A 20818-nucleotide genomic window follows, 5' to 3' on the forward strand; every position below is an offset into this window, starting at 1 on the left:
CAGTGTGTAGTTTGACATGCAGCTAAACCTTCCCACAATCCAATAAAGAGACTAAGCTTGGAGTCTGTAGATTTTACTGGATAAGCAAGTGGAATAGAGGTGAAACTGTAATACAAACAGCAGAAATATAATAAGTATGCTTGCAATAAACTATGTAAAAACATGAAAATGAACATATAACTGCAGCATAAAATATATATACTGGCACAAATGTCTATGCAGCAATGTCTCTGGGGTGCTGGCAGCTGTGGAGGTGATTTGGTGCAACTATTTGCTTACCAGCGATTCTATCATAAAGTAAGATGCAGGTCACATGGTGGGAGTATGGTAGCCTGATTAGTTCAGATTCTGTAATAAGCCTTATGGAGGTGTAAATTCAATACAGGAAGTGACGTTGTGCACTTACAGCAAGTGTCCAGCAGAGGGAGCTCTGAGCAAATGGATTGTGAAATATGAAGGCATTATGACAGCTTATGCTGGAGACATGATACATTGGATAAATGGATAAATGTTCCAATGTCATCACATAAAATAACAGCGAAAGTGGGCACCCCTGTCTAGTCCCATTTCTAATTTGGAATGGTTCTGATAAGATCCCATTCATTTTAAGCCTGGCTAATGGATTTTTATACAGAAACATTATCCTTGCAAGAGCTATATTTCCCATGCCTATCTGCAAAAAAGCATATTTTGTAAAATAATTTTTTCTTCCAAATCATATATAAAAATATTAGCATAATATATTGTGTATATCATTTTGTACCGATGCACTTTTTACCTTTTTGGAATATTAAATATAATATGTAATACATTTTTTCCTTCTTGTTCTAACAAACCCATAGGCTGAAAGATAGCATGTAGCTGTGACTGCACTTTAGGGGGCAGATTTACTACAGTTTAAATGGTAAATTTGAACTGGAATTTGAATTTTCGAGTGATTTCTTAGGTCAAAACTCACAATTTTGAGTTTAAAATCACCAACTCAAATTTTAATTAAAAATTGAGATCTGAGATATATCATCCCCCTACCCTGGACCTCAAATTTGATAGATCGCCTAAACCTGAACAAGTCGATCACCTAAAACCTGGCGAGTTCATGTAGAAGTCAATGGTAGAGTTCCCTGGAACCATTTGAAGAGGTTAACAACCTGCTGGATGTTCATGTTTTTTTGTTGAGGGTTTTGGCCGTAACCTCGAATGAAGAACTTAATTTGATCAATTTGAGTTTTTTCCCTGCGGAAAACTTGATTTTTCAGGTTTCAGAATCAGGCCATTTGAGTTCTTCTTCAATAAGATACCATTCGCGTTTCAAGGTGATTCAAATTAATTAGCGGTAAAAGTAACTCTACCTTTTGACCTTTGATTAATCAGTAGTGATGGGAGAATTTATTTGGCAGGTGCAAATTTGTGGTGATTTAGCGTGTTGTGGTGAATAAATTTGTGAATTTGGCGTGAAAATTCGATGGTGAAAATTCAGCAACGCCAAAATTTTTTTGATGCCAACGTTTTTTCGCCGCCAGTGACAGTTTGATGCCGGCGACAATTAACGTACGACCTTTGACTTTAATAGGTGCCGGTGTCAAAATCATTGTTTGCAATTTTTCGCCAGTTTCGTGAATTTTGCAGGGAATCCTTGGCAGAGGAAAACAGAACAAATTCACTCATCACTATAAATCAGTCCTTAAAAAGTGTTTGTATTGTGTTTGAACACTTTCACTGCTGGAGTGCTGGGTGAATTAGTGGAAGTTCAATGTCTGACTGCTGTGAAACTGCATCTGAGATCCAGTTTAGTCAAAGTCCAACCCAAAGACCTACCCACCCTATAACGCAGAGACATCTTTATGAAAAGTTCACTTGGCACTGATCAGAGACAACAATTTATTGAAAAACAAAGAAGTCGATGCTGCAGGCAAGTAATACTTTGAGGAAGACACAGAGGCTGTGTTCAGACATCAGTTGACTGAGGGGATAGTTGTCTAGATACAAGACCAATTAATTGGAATATTAAGGGTATGTTTCAATGTTCATGCTGCTTAGTTTTGAAAACTCTGAGATGCAGGGACCTGCTGCTAAAGAGTATCCTTTTAGTTCATGTTATGCCTTTTAATTGAAACTCCTTCAGCAATTATCTTTAATTATCTCTTCAGCCCTCCCCAGTCATTATTAGACATTACCCATGTAACACTAAATATACATACTCCTTTCTTGTTTTTAGGAGAATTTTTATAGAGATTGGCATTCTAATAGAGTGCTCAACAACTGAAATCCACTCCTCCTTTACACAACATATTATTTTTTCTCGCAGATTGCCTTATACTCATCGGAGCAAAAAACATCATTCCATTTTTTCTGTTTCCAAATGTGAACACAATCTTCACTTCCACTTCCGTTATTTGGCTCCCCCTCCATCCAAAATCTGCAGAAGAATTGCAGACTGTTAAACTGGGAATTGCATGTTTAGGTGCTGCACAAATATTGATGTTACGAACCACGTTGTCCCATTTCATTAGGACACTGGTAGAAAGCAGGTAAATATAGTAAAAAATCAGCACTTGTAGAGTTTAAAGAGCCCAGATAGAAGAAAAAATTATATGTAATATTTCAGTTACTTTAAAGGGACCATACACCCACTTTTTTCAAAATGACTTCAATGAATTTGCTTAACTTACTTTTTGTCTATTGCTTTCATTAGGCAATAACAATGGTGTTTATTATTTCCTGCATTAAAAAGGGCAAAATTTGAAGATAAAACGAAAGGGATATTTTACTGGTCTGGTTCTAATGAGCAAAGTAAAAACAGTTAAATACAGTTAGGTCCATAAATCTTTGGACAGAAACAACTTTTTTCTAATTTTGGTTCTGTACATTACCACAATGACTTTTAAATGAAACAACTCAGATGCAGTTGAACTGCAGACTTTCAGCTTTAATTCAGTGGGTTGAACAAAAAGATTGAATAAAAATGTGAGGAACTGAGGTTCTTGTATGTGCTGTGAACAGACAACATGCGGTCAAAGGAGCTCTCCATGCAGGTGAAACAAGCCATCGTTAAGCTGCAAAATCAGGAAAAAAAACCCATCTGAGAAATTGCTACAATATTAAGAGTAGCAAAATCTACCGTTTGGTACATCTGGAGAAAGAAAGAAAACACTGGTGAACTCAGCAACGCAATAAGACCTGGACATCCACGGAAGACAAACAGTGGTGGATGATCGCAGAATCATTTCCATGGTGAAGAGAAACCCCTTCACAACAGTGAACGACACTCTCCAGGAGGTAGGTATATCTATATCCAAGTCTACCATAAAGAGAAGACTGTATGAAAGTAAATACAGAGGGTGCACTGCAAGGTGCAAGCCACTCATAAGCATCAAGAAGAGAAAGGCTAGATTGGTCTTTACTAATACACATCTAAAAAGCCAGCACAGTTCTGGAAAAACATTCTTTGGACAGATGAAACCAAGATCAACCTCTACCAGAATGATGGCAAGAAAAAGTATGGAGAAGGCATAGCACATGATGTATAAAACCTTTGGGAGGCAGTTTGATGGCTTGGGTGTGCATGGCTGCCAGTGGCACAGGGACACTAGTGTTTATCCATCATGTGACACAGGACAGAAGCACAAGAATGAATTCTGAGCTTTTTAGAGACACTGTCTGCTCAAATCCAGCTAAATGCAGTCACATTGATTGGTAGGTGTTTCATAATACAGATGGACAATGGCCCAAAACATACAGCCAAAGCAACACAGGAGTTTATTAAAGCAAAGAAGTGGAATATTATTGAATGGCCAAGTCAGTCACCTGATCTGAACCCAACTGAGCTGCAGTTCACTTGTTAAAGACTTAACTTCAGACAGAAAGGCCCACAAACAAACAGCAACTGAAAGCAGCTGCAGTAAAGGCCTGGCAGAGCATTAAAAAGGAGGAAACCCAGAATCTGGTGATGTCCATGAGTTCAAGACTTCAGGCTGTCATTGCCAGCAAAGGGTTTTCAACCAAGTATTAGAAATGAACAATTTATTTTCAGTTTTTTAATTTGTCCTATTGCTTTTGAGCCCCTGAAATGAAGTGATTGTGTTATAAAAGGCTTTAGTTCCTCATATCTTTATGCAATCTTTTTGTTCAACCCACTGAATTGAAGCTGAAATTCTGCAGTTCAACTGCATCTGAGTTGTTTCATTTAAAATTCATTGTGGTAATGTACAGAACCAAAATTAGAAAAAAAGTTGTCTCTGTCCAAAGAATTATGGACCTAACTGTATATAGAGGTGTATACATGTGTATACAAAGGCTTCTCAGATATATTGTTACATTCTATAGTTATTGCTTCACTTTGATTTTTAATTGACTCTCAATAAAACTTTATGGAAAATGGAACGACCAAGGACAGATTCTTCAACTTACCGCTGTGGTGGATAATAGTATGTCCCATCCACCCATCTCCACTCATCCTTGTTATTCTTATCCCTTTTGAGGCCAATCCAAAAATATGAGCTGTCAGTAATACTTTCAATAAAGTTCTAGGGAAGCAGAAGACACCTCTCATTACAACACACAGGTAACTTTCTGTCTATCAAAATTGTTGTCTAAAAGAATCACTGCTCTAATATATATAAGCATAAAATATATATTATAATGCCTCAAATATAAATATGAAAATATTAAAACAATTGTTAGTCATGCATGAAATTTAGCCCTAAGGGGGAAGGTACATTTATACATAGAGCAACTTGCTCTTTTTATTACTGGTATGAGATCCATTATCCAGAAACACATTATCCAGAAACACATTATCCAGAAAGCTTAAAATTACGTAAATGTCTTCTCCCATAGACTCCATTTCATCCAAATAATTGATCCCAACTAAGATATAATTAATCCATATTAGACGCAAAACCAGCCTATTGGGTTTATTTAACGTTTACATGATTTTCTACAAGACTTAAGGTATGAAGATCCAAATTAGGGAAAGATCTGTTATCCGGAAAACCCCAGATCCCAAGCATTCTAAATAACAGGTGCCATACCTGTTTAGTGTTTCGTATGTCTCCAGTAACTCTGTCCATGCCATAGCATTTTGGACCATTTTGGTTGTGATCATGGTACAGTACATCTTGATATATATTTTAACTGAAGGGCATTAAGTAATATTTTCATATTTATATTGAAGGAATGGAATCCTTTATTTGTGCTTTTAATTACTTACTTCATTAGAGTGGTGACTTTTTAGACAACAATTTTGATTAAAATAAAGACTTTTATAGGAATTTAACATCAACAGGTACTTTTGGTTAAACAACATGGGGTTCTCCTGGAGCATTGGCTCTGCATATCTTGGGGCCCCATCTAATTTGTTATTCAAATTTTTCCACGAATTTCTAAATAAACATGCTTTTCCTATCATTTTTAAAGCTCTAAAAAAATCAAGATTTGTTAGGGTAGAACTAGATGGGTGTTTTTACATCCGATAGCTTCTGTACCGACGCAACGAAGCGCCAGCATCATGTTGGATGCTCTGAATCTAAGGTAAGTAATAGGAATGTCGTAGGTTGTCACAACATGCATCCGACACAACACAACTGTCGGATGCAGACACATCGACAACATCCGACATTTCTATTACTTACCTTAGATTTGGCGCATCCGATGTGACGCCTGCGATTCGACGAGCCGCGTCGGAACAGAACCAATTGGATGGAAAAATGCGCATGTAGTTCTACCCTTAAGTGTAAAAAGAACCACAAAAATCTGTAATAGAATACTTCTCCAGGTAAAAGTTGTCAAGGTCCTATAGAAGTCAATGGGAGCTGCACTGATCCTATTGGACCATTTTAAATCAGTTCAAACTTGAATGGATCACTACATAAATAACAATTCTGGTCGGGAAAATTTACTGTTATATATTGCTTCTCAATAAAAGCTCATAATCACAACAACTTAAATGCTTCTTGTTATTTTTGAAATATATGACACCTAGGGGGTTATTTATCAAAATTTGAAAATATTTATTTCCGAAATATTCTCCGGCCAGATCCGCATGGGTTATTTCCCCTTATTTACCAATACATTTTCCAGAAAATTTCCTGTGCGGGAAAAAACTAGAAAAATTTGTGAAAAATTCGTACAAATGTTTTGGATTTTCCACCCAAAAACTCAGATTTTTTCAAATTTTTTCCCAAAAACCACAAAATCTTTGGATTATTGCACGAAACCCAAAGCAGATCAAGAAATCTTCAGGACTTCTCCTATGGACTTATATACAACCTCTGCAGGTCTGAGATGCTGAATTTTTGGGATTCTTACTTTTTCCATCCTTGGGGTATAATAAATTACGAAAAATGTTTTTTTTTCACTAAAAATTCTGAATTTATAGTCTTAACAACTTTAATTTTTCAGCATTCTGACTTTTATAAATAAGCCCCCTAATTTTAGAATAACATTTTTGAACTGAACCTCACACTTTGCTTGAGAAACCCCAGATCTGTAAACAACATCTAGATATCCCTGTAGCCTTAAGTAGGAGACAATTGCACCATTAATGTATGTTTCTGTGGGTTTTGTGTCTGTTACTTCCTAGTTATACAAATGTCAACCTGAGATACTCAAACAGCTTGGTATTACCTGGATATAATATATTTAAAACTGGGGGGAAGTTGTGGAGGTGCTCAAGAGAGTGTTTACTAAGGATTTAGAAACATATACTTTGTTCTGCAAAAAGAATTTAAACATGGATCCTAGAGCTCATGAGAATCCATCACAGAGATTTGAGAAACGGTTACTATATAGTTTAATGCAGGGCTGATATTTCTAAAGATTTTTAAATATGTTATGTATCATTAACTCACAAAGAATATGAGGATGATCTATTCAATCTAGGACTCCCTTAGGCTAACATAGTTTCCCACTTCAGCTCCATATTGCTGGCCTAGTTTGAGATCTTCTTAAATGTATATTCAAGTAAATCCACTAGAGATCATAAACATGCCATAGAAGGTGGGTATCACAGACACCAGAAAATGAATAAACTGGGCACTGGAAAAAATAATGAGCTCTATTAAAGAAATCAAGATAAAGTGGGAGTTGGCAAGGTCCAAGCTTTTGTTCCATATTGTTCTTATTTGTAGAAATAATGTAGGGCTGGTAATAGTGCAATATATTGTACAAGGTGGGTGGGGCCTGGATATCTCTACTATAATGTAATGAGATGTTTATAGTGAATGGAACCAGCTGTGTATATACAGTAAGTGTCTCACCTTTTTCCTGTCACTGTTGATAATAACCAGATCACTGTTCATTGATTTACAAGTGGCCTGGGCATCGTCCCGGTTTTTCTTAGTTGTAACAATATAATAACAGCTTCCATCAAATGCTTTCCAGTTAGAATCACATTTGGGTTTCTCTGGAAGGGAAAACAGAGTTTGGGTCTGTAAAAATGAATTTATATGTTCCACCCAATGCCTGTGCTGCACTTAGATGTTCCACCATAGTCAGTTAGAATCCCCTGTTGCAATTCCATTTGGTTTCTCTGAATTATAAATCCTTTTGGTTTTTAAATTGTGCTTGAATGAATAAGGAAGAGTTTACAAAGTTATTTTTAAATTTTAATATATCCATAGAAATAAGTCATTGATACATGGGTTTAAATACACAAACAGGAGGTACAGACTTTCACTGAACAAATCAATACAGTGGACCACAACATCAAGTTTACATGAGAAAATGTGCAAGATGACACACTGGCTTTTTTGGACTGATTTCAAACCTTAGAAAATGATAAATCTATCTATCTATCTATTTATCTATCTATCATCTATGTGCACTTTATGGCCAAAAGTATCCAGACACCTGCCTGTCCACCATCTCTTTCTCAAACCAATGAGATTAATATGAAGTTGATTCTCACTTTGCTGCTATAACAGCCCCTTTTCTTCTAGGAGGCTTTCCACTAGATGTTGTAACATTGCTTGTGGAATTTGCTTCTATTCAGTCTGGGCACTGATTTGGGGATCAGGCCTGGCTTGCAGCAGACATTCCTCAGGTATTCAGTTGGGTTGTAGATCCATTTTCAGTGCTAATTTTCCCATGATAACATGCATTCATTTTTAGCTCATGATGCCTTGCCTAACAGACCAGACCAGGAGCCAGGGGTCAAACCCAACAAACATTTTCTTAAACCTAGCTACGTTTTTTTATCCCTTGGACAATATACCACAACACTACCCACATTACATTACTTTTGTCATGCAGTTAGTTACCATTTTGTATTGTCTGTAAGATGTCCTGTTTAGTACTGCGCATTGACTCTGATATACGGGAATCTGAAAAGAAGAGATGTCATTGCTAAAACCATTCATTTACAGAACCACAGAGCATCATAATCTTCCCCTTAGTTTTGCACCTGAAAATAATATGGCTCTTTTACTATGAAATCATGGAAAAGCATTGCACCCCCATTGTGAAATAAGCTCTTGAGCCTACCTCTACAGAATGTAGCAGTGAGATTTATTAGGGAACCCTCTACTTAGTGCATGTCTTAATGAAACAGAAAAAAGGCAATTGCTTACCCAATGTCTGTTGCATGGCTGTGATTTGTGTTAGAATGTTGGTTTTCTGCTTATCTGCAAACAATAAACAGAATTGCCAAAGAATTGTCAGAAAATGTTTGTGTGTGGCAATACATGTTGTCTCATCTGCAGATCCTTTTTTTGGGGCCCCCTGTGGGATGACTTTATTGAACTTTAGAAGGTATTTTGTATCAGAGTGCCATATGTTCTAAAGCAAGTGGGTTTACTTCATAGCTTGTTCATCAAAAGATGAATGTACATGTAACTTGACATAACTAAGTGTATCCTCATCTAGCATTTCTGCTTCTCTCCCAAAATGTATGTTTATTATTTACTAGACTCCATATCATGTTGTAGAGCCATAACAGACAGCAGACAGTTATAGTAATGATAAAACTGAGATAAGATCTTTGGAGGACCCAGGGGTGTATTCTATTAATATGTTTCCCAAAAATATGGACAACAGTCCACACTCCAAAAAGTTCAAATAATGGTCTTTATTGGTTTTCTTAATCAGCCCTAGTAATAATCTAGGGTCATTGGGTCTGTTGCTCTGCACATGGAACTGCTCCAGTAAAATACCAGTATAGATACTGATGGCATTGAAATAAAGAAACTGCAGAATAATAGAGTGTGTGAGGATACTTGTACATATATTGCTGATACTGTGGGACCTAGCCGAGTCTGTGGGTAACCAGCACCATCATTGCTGTAATTTAAATACAGGTGTCGCGGTGGATTGTATATATAACACCAGTAAAATAACTAAAAAACACTAATTAGAAAGGAAAAAAAATGATTTCTTACCAAGTGTCTCCTTTGTGGTTGAAATTTGTGTAAGAAGGTTGGCTTTCTGTTCATCTGCACAGAGAAACTTTACTGTGTAGTCATGTTTATTGCTGACTTATTAATTGACACTAAAGTGCCATCAAGTGAAACATTTCTATGCTACAACATGTTAACTCTTATCCGACACACTGGTTTCCAATGAGTCATGTGATACACATGTATGGTGAGCTGTGTTGTTTATATTCCATTGTTCTCCTTTATTTTAGAACATCTCAAAATAGAGGTGGGAATTTTGTTTTAATCTGGAAGAATTTTCTTTTGGATTGCTTTTGGAATATATATCTAGAAAATAAATACTGGTCTCCAGTCTGCAGATCCACTCAATTTCTTATGATAGCAAGAGGTCTCAAGGTCTTCATCAACCCTACACTGGTACTTTTTGTCCAATTCTGTATAAGATACCTTAAATATGAGCAACAATTTTTAACACTCATCTGCAGGTTAGTGTCCACAACACGTAATACTCCAATTACTACTGAAGTTATTCAAGGCTAGATACAATCCTAACTTGCATTTCCCCTATACTTCAAGCCAACCAGTTCAGATTTGAATCAACCAGATTCAAATAGTCTATTAAGACGTAACTTGTAATCATGATTCCAATAAAATATAGTCTATCACTAAAAGTAGTATATAATTAGAACAAAAAAGAAAAGGGAAATGACTTACCGATTGTTTGGTTTATGGTTGTGATTTGTGTTTGAAGGTTGTCCTTTTCCTCATCTGCAAGGAGTAAAGAGGAATATAAATGAATTAAAGAGGAGGAATACTTATGCCAGCAACATTTTAACACATTGTGCTTGCAATTATATAGCATTTTATATTAATTTATGTTTCTTGATGAATCTTTGTTTAAAGTCAACACTTGTTGCTTTATTCTCGATGGATTGATATGTAATAATCTTTTTCTTTTATTTTGTAAACTGTTGGGCTTTATTGTAAGTCAACATTTTGTTGATTTTGCTCTTACTGTTTATTTTGAAATACAGGTATGGGATCTGCTATCCAGAAACCCATTATCCAGAAAGATCCAAATTATAGTAAGGCCATCTCCCATAGATTCCATTTTATCCAAATAATCCAAATTTCTAAAAATGATTTCCCTTTTCTGTGTAATAGTAAAACAGTACCTTGTACTTGATCCCAACTAAGATATAATTAATCATTATTGGAAGCAAAACCAGCCTTTTGGGTTTATTTAATATTTAAATGATTTTATACTTAGGTATAAAGATCCAAATTATGGAAAGATCCATTATCTGGAATACCCCAGGTCCTGAGCATTTTGGATAACAGGTCCCACACCTGTACCAAAAAAAAAATAATTAGAAAAGAAAAGCTCCCCTTAACTCCCGTAAATTTAATTTTTTAAATTCCTGCAAGTACTCTTTTCAATCTGATTTTTTTAGTAAATTAATGCAATCCGAGGTTGGGAGTTAGGTCGAATTTATTTAATTAAAGGGCATGTAAAGTCTAAAATAGAATAGAAATGCTGTATTTTGTATACTAAATATAAACATGAACTTACTGCACCACAAGCCTAATCAAACAAATAATTTATGCTTTCAAAGTTGGCTACAGGGGGTCACCACCTTGTAACTTTGTTAAAGATCTTTGCAAGACTAAGACTGTGCACATGCTCAGTGTGGTCTGGGCTGCTTAGGGATCGTCATAAACAAAGCTGCTTGAGTTCTGCATGGCTGGGAAGTAAGGCGGGGACTCCCCCTGCTGTTCATAAGTATGATTGTTTCCCTGCAGAGCAGTTAGGGACCATCTGACAATTCCTATCCACAGCAGTAAATGAAGGAAGAATTTCACTGCATACAGTCAGGTTTCTTATAAAAATTGTACACATTATAGAAAGTAAAAATGGGATTTTATTTTTTTGACTTTACGTGCCCTTTAAAAAAAAAATAAAAATACAGGTTTAGTAAATAGGACCCCTAAATGTCCTGTTTTACTTTGCACAATTGCTCACTTCTGGCATACTTGATTTTATAATGAGCACACCCAGAGTCTTTACATTAGAATTATAGTACAGGTATGGGACCTGTTATCCAGAATTCTCTGGGCCAGAGTTTTCTGTATTTGGGATCTTTCCATAATTTGGATCTTCATTCTAAAAAAATCTTTTAAACATTAAATAACCCCAGTGGGATTAATTTACCTTCTATAAGAACTTTCTATAATTATTTGATTAAAATGGAGTCTATAGGAGACGGCCTTCCGGTAATTCGGAGCATTCTGGCGGACAGATTTCCAGATAATGGATCTCATACTTGTAATAGGGGAAATAGTTGTTTGTACTGAACTTATGACATGGCTTTATAAATATGCACTGCCCTGATAAACTTTATTTAGTTCTTTATCATCCTGTTTTTTTATTGCTAGCTTATAGTGTAATAAGGATTTAATTTACTGAGGTACCAGTAGAGAATGTGCTATGTTTGCATTCCAATGTCTTTGTGTATTTTAGAACATTTCAACATTTGAAATTTTTCTGGAATTTGGATCTTCATACCTTAAGTCTGCTAGAAAATAATGTAAACATGAAATAAACCCAATAGGCTGGTTTTGCTTCCAATAAGGATTAATTATATCTTAGTTGGGATCAAGTACAAGTTACTGTTTTATTATTACAGAGAAAAGGGAAATCAATCTTAAAACTGTGAATTATATGATTAAAATGAAGTCTATGGGAGACGGCCTTTCTGTAATTTGGAGCTTTCTGGATAACGAGTTTCCAGATAATGGATTCCATACCTGTACAAATAAGTGGAAGTAGAATAATGTATTATTAATCCTTATGCACAGCTATTGTGTTTTATACTGCTCAACATTACTTAGGGGTTCAAACACAATTCATTTTTGCTGCCAATAAGCTTATGGACTTTCCGCAGGCAGGTAAGGCCTGAGACAAAGAGAAAACAGCAGAGCACTCATGTAACTACAGGGATTGTTTCTCAAGTCTTTATACTTGTGTTTGTGTGATTAATGGATGAATTTGTAGACAATATATAGGGAATACTCACCTTGCTGCTTTAGCTGACTGCTCACCATAGAATCTGGAAAGAGAAGATCAGAAGCAGGTGACTGAGCTCCATACAAACGTAACACTTCCCTGCCATATAGTCTCCTGTGTTTATGAAGGTACTGGTCATTGCATGGAAGTTCAGGACAGTTTGGTTAATTTATAAAAACAATGTTTTAAAAAATAACAAAAATGATTACTTTGTTGGGCAAAGAGGATCCATTTGCAACCAAGATCTTCAATGATCTCTGTGGACAACTACTTATCCAAGAATGCCCTCCCAACTTATGACAATATTTAAAGTATTTTCTTTAAATTTTACTCTATTTATAAGCCTGTCATTTGTGGGTCTGATTAAGGGATTGGAGGCCCTTATTTACCAACTACAAGGATACTTGCAGTTTTATAACATGTATTAAATAACTCGATATCTGCATATATCGCCACACTTCACGCCTCTTCACCAGGTGCAAATTAGTTACCACTATGGTAATTTACTAAAATATGAAGTTGCATCACGTCTGCTAAACGCTGGTGACTTTTCACTAGAGTTACTTTGGCAGTACGTTTCATTAGCATTCGTTTCTACCTAGTAAAACTTCGTTAGTACTCTTACACTTAGGTCAATTTGAATAGGGCAGGTACATATAGGTCATATATACGTCTTTATTGGAAATGTTGGGCAAATGCTTGAAGTGGCCACTAATTATTACAAATGTCCAAGGAAGCAAAATAAAGACAAAAGAGATCCTCTAATGCCCTAGACATGAGCCCACCCTAAAACAAATGTGACATGCCCCTCAAATGGTTGGGAAATAAATGTTAACCAAAAATCTTGAATAGTTAGGACTTCTGAAGGCAATCTCGATTTAAAATATGAAAAAACGCCATTGTTGTTTTAGAACTTTCTGGGATACAGGATATGATGTCACTGACATAAGATTGAGGAAGATGTAGCTTCATTTTATCAGTTCGCCAGGTCTAAGATGGTGAAGGAAACTTTGACGAAAGAGGTAACAGGTTCAGTAAAATTCACACTTTAGTGCATTTGTGGAGTAATGATCATTCGCCTAAACGAAAATGTGTCTGGCGATAAGGTACAAAGGTGAGATATCGATGGTCTCTTTTGCTAACGAATTGTCCTCTACGCCTCTTAGTAAATGAACGATGTCCCTGCGGATGGGATTTCTGGTGAATTAGTAAAAGTAAATCTTGCCCCATGTGTTAAAAAACTGGACTAAATAAACTGCAATGTGTGTAGAAACTTGGGTAACTAGTAAAATTGTATAAGGGCTCATTTGTGAGAGGCCTTTGTTTGCACTTTGCTTCCTGCTCTTTGGTTTGTGTTCAATAATACAACACTGGCTAGTTAGTCAGCACTGTATTAGTGAAAGGTGGGGGACATGTAGTCATTCCCTCTTATGCCCCCTACCCACCCTAAATGATAAGCAAGGTACCAAGTGACAGAGGTGTAGCAGAGAGTAAAGACAGGCTAGTGCCTCCTCTTCACTGAGTGCCAGATTTTTTTTAATTTGAGGCTCTGAGCAGAGTAAAACACACGGGGGGTGCAAGTGCTCTTAGAATGAACACTAACGGTGCATCTGTCCCTTATTTTATTTTTTTATACAATTTTACTAACTACACCAGTTTCTACCAGTTTACTAGACTTGCTCCAGATTTACTCCATGCTCATCCATAGACTTCAGAATGTCAATTAGAATGTATAATACTGAATATACAGAGGCAACTGTGGCACAATTTTATAAATATCACACCAAATGCCTTTACGTTGACACCATAAATAAGGAGACGTTTAGGATGTGTGCAACTACTACAGCTTTTTAAGTGTTATACCAAGGGGACGTTTGAAGAAACATCAAACTAGGGGAACTGAAGGGTTTCCAGTAATTAAATTTTTTAAATTTTTTTTGGCAATGTAACAGAATTATCTAATAAATCTAATAAATATCCAGGGACCGTTCATGTTCATATTGTTAGGTCATGTTTTCTCTTCACAGCCAAATATTAAGAAGCTGTAGATGAGGTTTTCATCTCCTCCTAAATCAGTTAGGAAGGTGGTGGAAACTATTTAAGAAAAAAGTTGATCATCTTTCCCCAGCTTCATCTACTAGTTTACGACTTTCTTAGAGTCAACCAGAACACAACCAAGTGAAATGAGGCCACCCATGGAATTTTTATATGTGTATGGTAATGTCTCCAACCAGCAGTTGGGTAGCAAAGGTAGTGTACGAAATGCATGATTTTGAAGAATTTGTAGTTACATATTACAGAACTCCTTGATACTATTGGTGATACTCACAGTAGATAAACATGAGGCTGGTCAGGATTATCAGGAAAATGAAGACAAGAACCAGCAGGGTCGCCAGAATCATCAGGAGTCTCCTCTGTGTTCTTAACGTTTCAGTTGCCTTCAGAACTGAAAGAGAAATGGATAAACAAATACCTTACTTATTGCCTTTGCTAGGAAAGGAATGCTGGGGGTTATTTTGCAGTGATAAATTATTCCTTACAGAGAATAAACTAGACCTAGTCCTGAAATTTAAAATGTTGACCAAGATTGATATATTGTAATTTCACACTTTGATTGTCCCTAAGATCTTTTAAAATATGACCTATTCGGATTCAGAATTTTTCTATCTTCTAGGAATAATAAATCTTGAAAAATTCGAGGTTTTTTTCCACTAAAATTCTGTAGTTGAAAAAACTCAATTTTTTTAGCTTTTTGGATTTGGACTTTAATAAATAACACCCTTGAAATTTTATATAGGATATTTATAACAGTAATGACTTAATGTATTAGTAAGTAGTTTTTTGAAACATGAGGCTCCCAAGAACTTCACAGAGAATTATATGTTATATGTAATATACCGTTATACTGTTAGTTGGTTATTTATCAAAGTCCAAATTTATCTCAAGATTTTCTGCTACACTCCCATCAAATCCGCTCGCGTTTTTTCTGCTTATTTTTGATTACATTTTACTGAAAATTTGCTTTGCAAAAAAAAAAAACAAATTTTCACTATGTTTTTGAAATTTTTCGTTCGATTTTCACTATTTTTTCATAATTTTCACCTGAAAACTTTGGGGTATTGCCCGAAACCCAGCGCACATCAAAAAATCATTGGGACTTCTCCCATTGACTTATATGCAATCTCGACAGGTTTGAGATGCCGGATTTTCAGATTCAGACCTTTCCATCCTCGGGGGTTTAATAAATTCTGAAATTTTTTTCGTTATTTTTGCATTCAGATTTTAGTAAATAACCCCCTAAGTGGAATAGAACTGATTTTCTCACCACCATGTTCTCATGGGGTACACATTTTCTAGTCTCTTATGTATGTTTGTATTAAGACCTACAATTTATGAAACAATCCAATTTCAAAACAAAAAATGACCTAATAAATTGTGAATTTTAAACACACAAAGAAGACAGAAATAAGAGTTACAGATTACATTTTGGTGAGAGGTTTTCTTCTTTAGGTTCCTGTTGAATCTTCCTCATCTTCAATGCAGTTCCAGTGGGTTCCTCAGTGCAAGTGATATTTTCATATATATCAGAATCACTTTGCCATTTTCCTGGGTATTTGAAAAAAAAAAAAATATTGTTAACAAAGTTGAATTAATGGCATGTGCTACTTAAGATCTCGATTAAAGGCAAGCATAGTTCTGGTTCAGATATGAATACTGGCCCCTCCCATTATAAAAAGCACTAGTTGCTTGCTCACATACAGATAAGGTATTATGATGTGAATTCTCAAACTTCCACAGTTTGCCTTATCATGCACAAATCAATGTTCGCTTTAATGTTTTGAGAAGATCGGGATATTCTTGGTGAGTTACTATTGTTGGATGCTCTCTGGAAGTGTCTGTGCTGGTCAGATCAGTAATTCCAGAATATAAATCCATAATTCAGCAAGAGAAAGACAGAAAACATTTTTTTGCTCTTCTATTGTTTTCCAAGAAGTATCATTGTTCTTGCAATTATTTCTATTAGAATGACATGTTTAAAGGAGTTGTTCCCCTTCGCACACATTTTTCAGTTCTGTTGGTTTCAGTAAGTTCACCAGAAAAATAACGCTTGTTATTCCATTTATCCAATCTTTTTAAATGAGGACTTTACTTGACCAGGAAACAGCTGGTTTGGGCTTATTCTCATGTTAAATTGTCCATAAATAAAGACTTTTGTCATTTGTTACTATTTTCTATTCGTGATGTTTTTCTAATACAGGTATAAGATCCCTTATCCGTTAACCCGATATCCAGAAAGCTCTGAATTATGGAATGGCTGTCTCCCATAGACTCAATTTTATCCAAATAATCCAAATTTTTAAAAATTATTTCCTTTTTCTCTTTAATAATAAAACAGTAGCTTGTACTTGATCCAAACTAAGATACAATTAATCCTTAATGGAAGCAAAACCAGCCTATTGGGTTTATTTAATGTTTACATGAATTTCTAGCAGACTTAAGGCATGGAGACCCAAATTACGTAAAGATCTGTTATCCGGAAAACCCCAGATAGATTGATAGATTGATAGATAGATAGATAGATAGATGATAGATAAATGATAGATAGATAGATAGATAGATAGATGATAGATAGAGAGAGAGAGAGAGAGAGAGAGAGAGAGAGAGAGAGAGAGAGAGAGAGAAAGATGATAGATAGATAGATAGATAGATAGATAGATAGATATATAGATAGATAGATAGATAGATAGATAGATAGATAGATAGATAGATAGATAGATAGATGATGGATAGATAGATAGATAGATAGATAGATAGATAGATAGATGATAGATGATAGATAGATAGATAGATAGATAGATAGATAGATAGATAGATAGATAGAGAGAAAGATGATAGATAGATAGATAGATAGATAGATAGATAGATAGATAGATATTGCTAAAATAGTTTTGAGAAGTACAATTTTCTGATTACACAACAAAATGTATTTTTATACATTCATGTGACTGATGACTTCCTCCTACCCTGAAATGTATAGTGTGTTTGATGATCTCGTGTAGTTTTATATATAAAATATTTATATAGAGCAATAGAGGCAGAGCAATGATATCAGAATCCTTAAAGGGACACTGTCATCATTAGAAAGGAGGTTCCATTTGCCTGAAACAAATATGTAACATGAGTGTAAAATAGTTTCATTTGGCCAGAAAATGTTTATTCTACTTCTGAAACCCCTACTGGCACTCATTATGCTGTTACAGCTGAACCCATTCACCATACCGGCAAAATGTCGCCGACGCTCATAAAATATTTTACATTTTTTGACGCGCGTCTTTTGATGCACAACGCCATACAAGTCTATTGGCGTCGTTTTTACGGCAAAACAACGTGAAAAAATTCGCCCATCCCTACCAATTGCAGCTAAAAAAATACACTTGTTGGTTCAGGAATAAAATGTTATATTGTAGAGTGAATTATTTGCAGTGTAAACAGTGTCATTTAGAAATAAAAACTACATCATAAAAATCATGACAGAATCCCTTTAAAGGGCATGTAAAGTCTAAAATAGAATAAGGCTAGAAATGCTGTATTTTGTATACTAAATATAAACATGAACTTACTGCACCACAAGCCTAATCAAATAAATGATTTATGCTTTCAAAGTTGGCTACAGGGGGTCACCATCTTGTAACTTTGTTAAACATCTTTGCAAGACTAAGACTGTGCACATGCTCAGTGTGGTCTGGGCTGCTTAGGGATCGTCATAAACAAAGCTGCTTGAGTTCTGCATGGCTGGGAAGTAAGGTGGGGGCTCCCCCTGCTGTACATAAGTATGATTGTTTCCCTGCAGAGCAGGTAGGGACTGTCTGACAATTCCTATCCACAGCAGTAAATGAAGGGAAAATTTCACTGCATACAGTCAGGTTTCTTAAAAAAACAGTACACATTTTTTAATTAAAGTATATTGGAGATAGGTTTCTTTTTCATTAAAAAAGTGGGATTTTATTTTTTTGACTTTACATGCCCTTTAAGATGTCAAAATGTCCCAGTTCCAACAGTTGCACTTGCAATTATGACTTCAGCTTTATTATTTATATAGGACCATTGTCTCCTGCTGGGCTTTATTGGTGGCTTTGACCAATGTTTACCATGAAAAGCTAGGTTACCTAATGTACCATTGGCCAAATAACAGGGACTGTAGATATACATTAGAGTGAGTGTCACAAGACAAGGCAGTGCCAGTATCCTCCGTCTGACAGGCCCAGTAATATTTACTGCACTGCTGCTTGAAATAAATGTCTCCTATTTCAGAAAAGAAATTATTAATTTGGCAGAAAATAATTCAGCGCTAATAAATTAAGCAGCAAAATTAAACTATATTATAATAAATATTTAGGGGGTTATTTATTAAAGTCTGAATGCTGAAAACTCTAAACATTCCAGTTTTTACTAGAAAATCTGAATTTTTAGTGGGAAAATTATTTTTTTTTGCAATTTATTTTACCCCGAAGCTCCAAAAAGTCTGAATCGGAAAATCCGCCATTTCAGACCTGACGAGATTGTATATAAGTCAATGGGAGAGGTCCCTATCCCATTTGGAAGTTTCTGTGGTCTGCACTGGAATTAATCCAATTATTTCGGGCTTTTTCGGGCAAAAATCAGAAAATTCTGGCTTTTGGGATAAAGTCTGAAAAAAATCAAGCAATTTGGAAAAAAAATCTGAAAAAATCTTACGATTTGAGTTTTCGCTCTATTTTATAGAGTTCTTCCCCGATCCAATATTTGTAATAATAAATAAGATCAATCATGGATTCTTGTTTGGTCAGACTTTCTTATTTAAAAAAAATCAGATAAATTCAGATTTTGATAACCCCCTTGCAGTCATGTGTCAAATATATCTTGCATGTTGAGTGACAAAGGGGGTTATTTATTAATGTCCAAATGCCAAAAAATTTTACAATTCTAGTTTTTTTGACTGTAAAATCCAATTTTTTAGTGAAAAACTCAATTTTTTTGGAATTTATTATACCCCGAGAATGGAAAAAGTCAGAGTCCAAATATCCAGCATCTCAGACCTGCCAAGGTTGTATATAAGTCAATGGGAGAAGCCTCGAAGATACAGTGGGGCTTATTTATAAACGCTGGGCAAATTTGCACCTGGGCAGTAACCCAGTGATTATATTTTCCTAGCCAGCTGCAAGGAAATCAATGAAAGCAAATATCTGATTGGTTGCTGTGGGTGCCTGATATTTGCTGGGTTTTGTGCTGGGTTTTTTGGGCAAAAAAACTGAAGTCTGAAAAATTCACACAATCAATCTAATGCGATCATTTCAGATTTTGATAAATAACCCCCTAGAGAATCACAGGCTTATGCACAGCATTGTGGGAAGGGATGCAAGTCATTGTGGAAATGTTCTTGAAAGTAAAAACATTACAGGTGATGTACAGTATTAACATTTCAGAATCCTAAGCTGACTGGTCATCTTCCCACCCTCCCTTTTCTCTTCTTTCTTTTTGGGTAACTTCTCCACTGCCCAACCTACCACCTTTGTCCTGGATTCTCCTATTCTGCAGTTTGGTACCTTCCTGCTAAATTTCCACCACATGGATGAGGAGAATGGGCACCATCCCAGTGTGTATAGGCTCCTCTCTGTGCTGTTCTTCTCTCAATATTAATAACACAGACATATTCCCATTATATTTATGTTTCTCCCATCCCATTCCCTTGTTCTATTCCTTACCTCTGTCCATCTTGTGCCAATGGATTGGAATGTCTTTCTGCCCAGTTGACAGGTTCCTTCTCAGTGTTGTTCTGCCTCCTCCGTGCCACATACAACTGCTCCCTGGGTCTCCACTTCTGCTTTCTTTGTTCATCACTTCCTCTAAACAGTGCGTTAAAAAACTTTACAAAAAAGATGAACTGGCTGAGTAGTAACATAGTAATAAATCGACATTAAGTTAGGTTGAAAAAATACCACATTCATCAAGTTCAACCTTTTACCTCTACTTTAACCTGCCTAACTGCCAGTTGATCCAGAGGAAGCAAAAAAAAACAATTTGAAGTGTCAAAAGCATTAGAGAGATTATTATATGATCCTGTAACATACTTCTACATAGTTATCATATTGTAAGGAGCGTGGTGCAGCACGTCCTTCCCCGTCGGCATTCCACCCAAAATGGCGGCGCCCAGGGCAGACCTCATGGGAAGCTGATGCCAGCGCCTCGATCTGGATGCTGCAATTTGTCGCCTACGTTAAATGTTGACGCCTCCGTCAAAACATCACGACGCCGGCATCAAAACATGCACCACCATCAAACGTGCATCGTCAGCACGTAACGCATGATGTTACACGTACGTTTTGGTGCCAAAATTCCACTA

General features: G+C 35.9%; 1 protein-coding gene across 3 annotated transcripts; it reads right to left on the reverse strand.

The window, feature by feature from the left end:
* Positions 1–1864: 1864 nt before the first annotated feature.
* LOC108711667 (hepatic lectin) lies at positions 1865–20327 on the reverse strand. Of its 3 annotated transcripts, XM_041587167.1 has the most exons (11): positions 20181–20327; positions 15922–16044; positions 14768–14884; positions 12449–12481; positions 10086–10139; positions 9375–9428; positions 8568–8621; positions 8259–8321; positions 7257–7402; positions 4408–4523; positions 1865–2416 (listed from the first exon to the last, which is right to left on the reverse strand). In XM_041587167.1, exons 1-11 carry the CDS (start codon positions 20311–20313, stop codon positions 2290–2292), a joined length of 1020 nt encoding a protein of 339 aa, XP_041443101.1. In that variant the 5' UTR covers positions 20314–20327; the 3' UTR covers positions 1865–2289. The 3 variants fall into 3 exon arrangements, with proteins under 3 accessions (XP_041443101.1, XP_041443102.1, XP_041443103.1); XM_041587168.1 differs by lacking the exon at positions 8568–8621; XM_041587169.1 differs by lacking the exons at positions 8568–8621; positions 9375–9428.
* Between the last annotated feature and the right edge of the window lie 491 nt (positions 20328–20818).

The sequence above is a fragment of the Xenopus laevis genome, chromosome 3L, assembly GCF_017654675.1.
Source record: "Xenopus laevis strain J_2021 chromosome 3L, Xenopus_laevis_v10.1, whole genome shotgun sequence".
Classification (NCBI taxonomy): Eukaryota; Metazoa; Chordata; class Amphibia; order Anura; family Pipidae; genus Xenopus; species Xenopus laevis.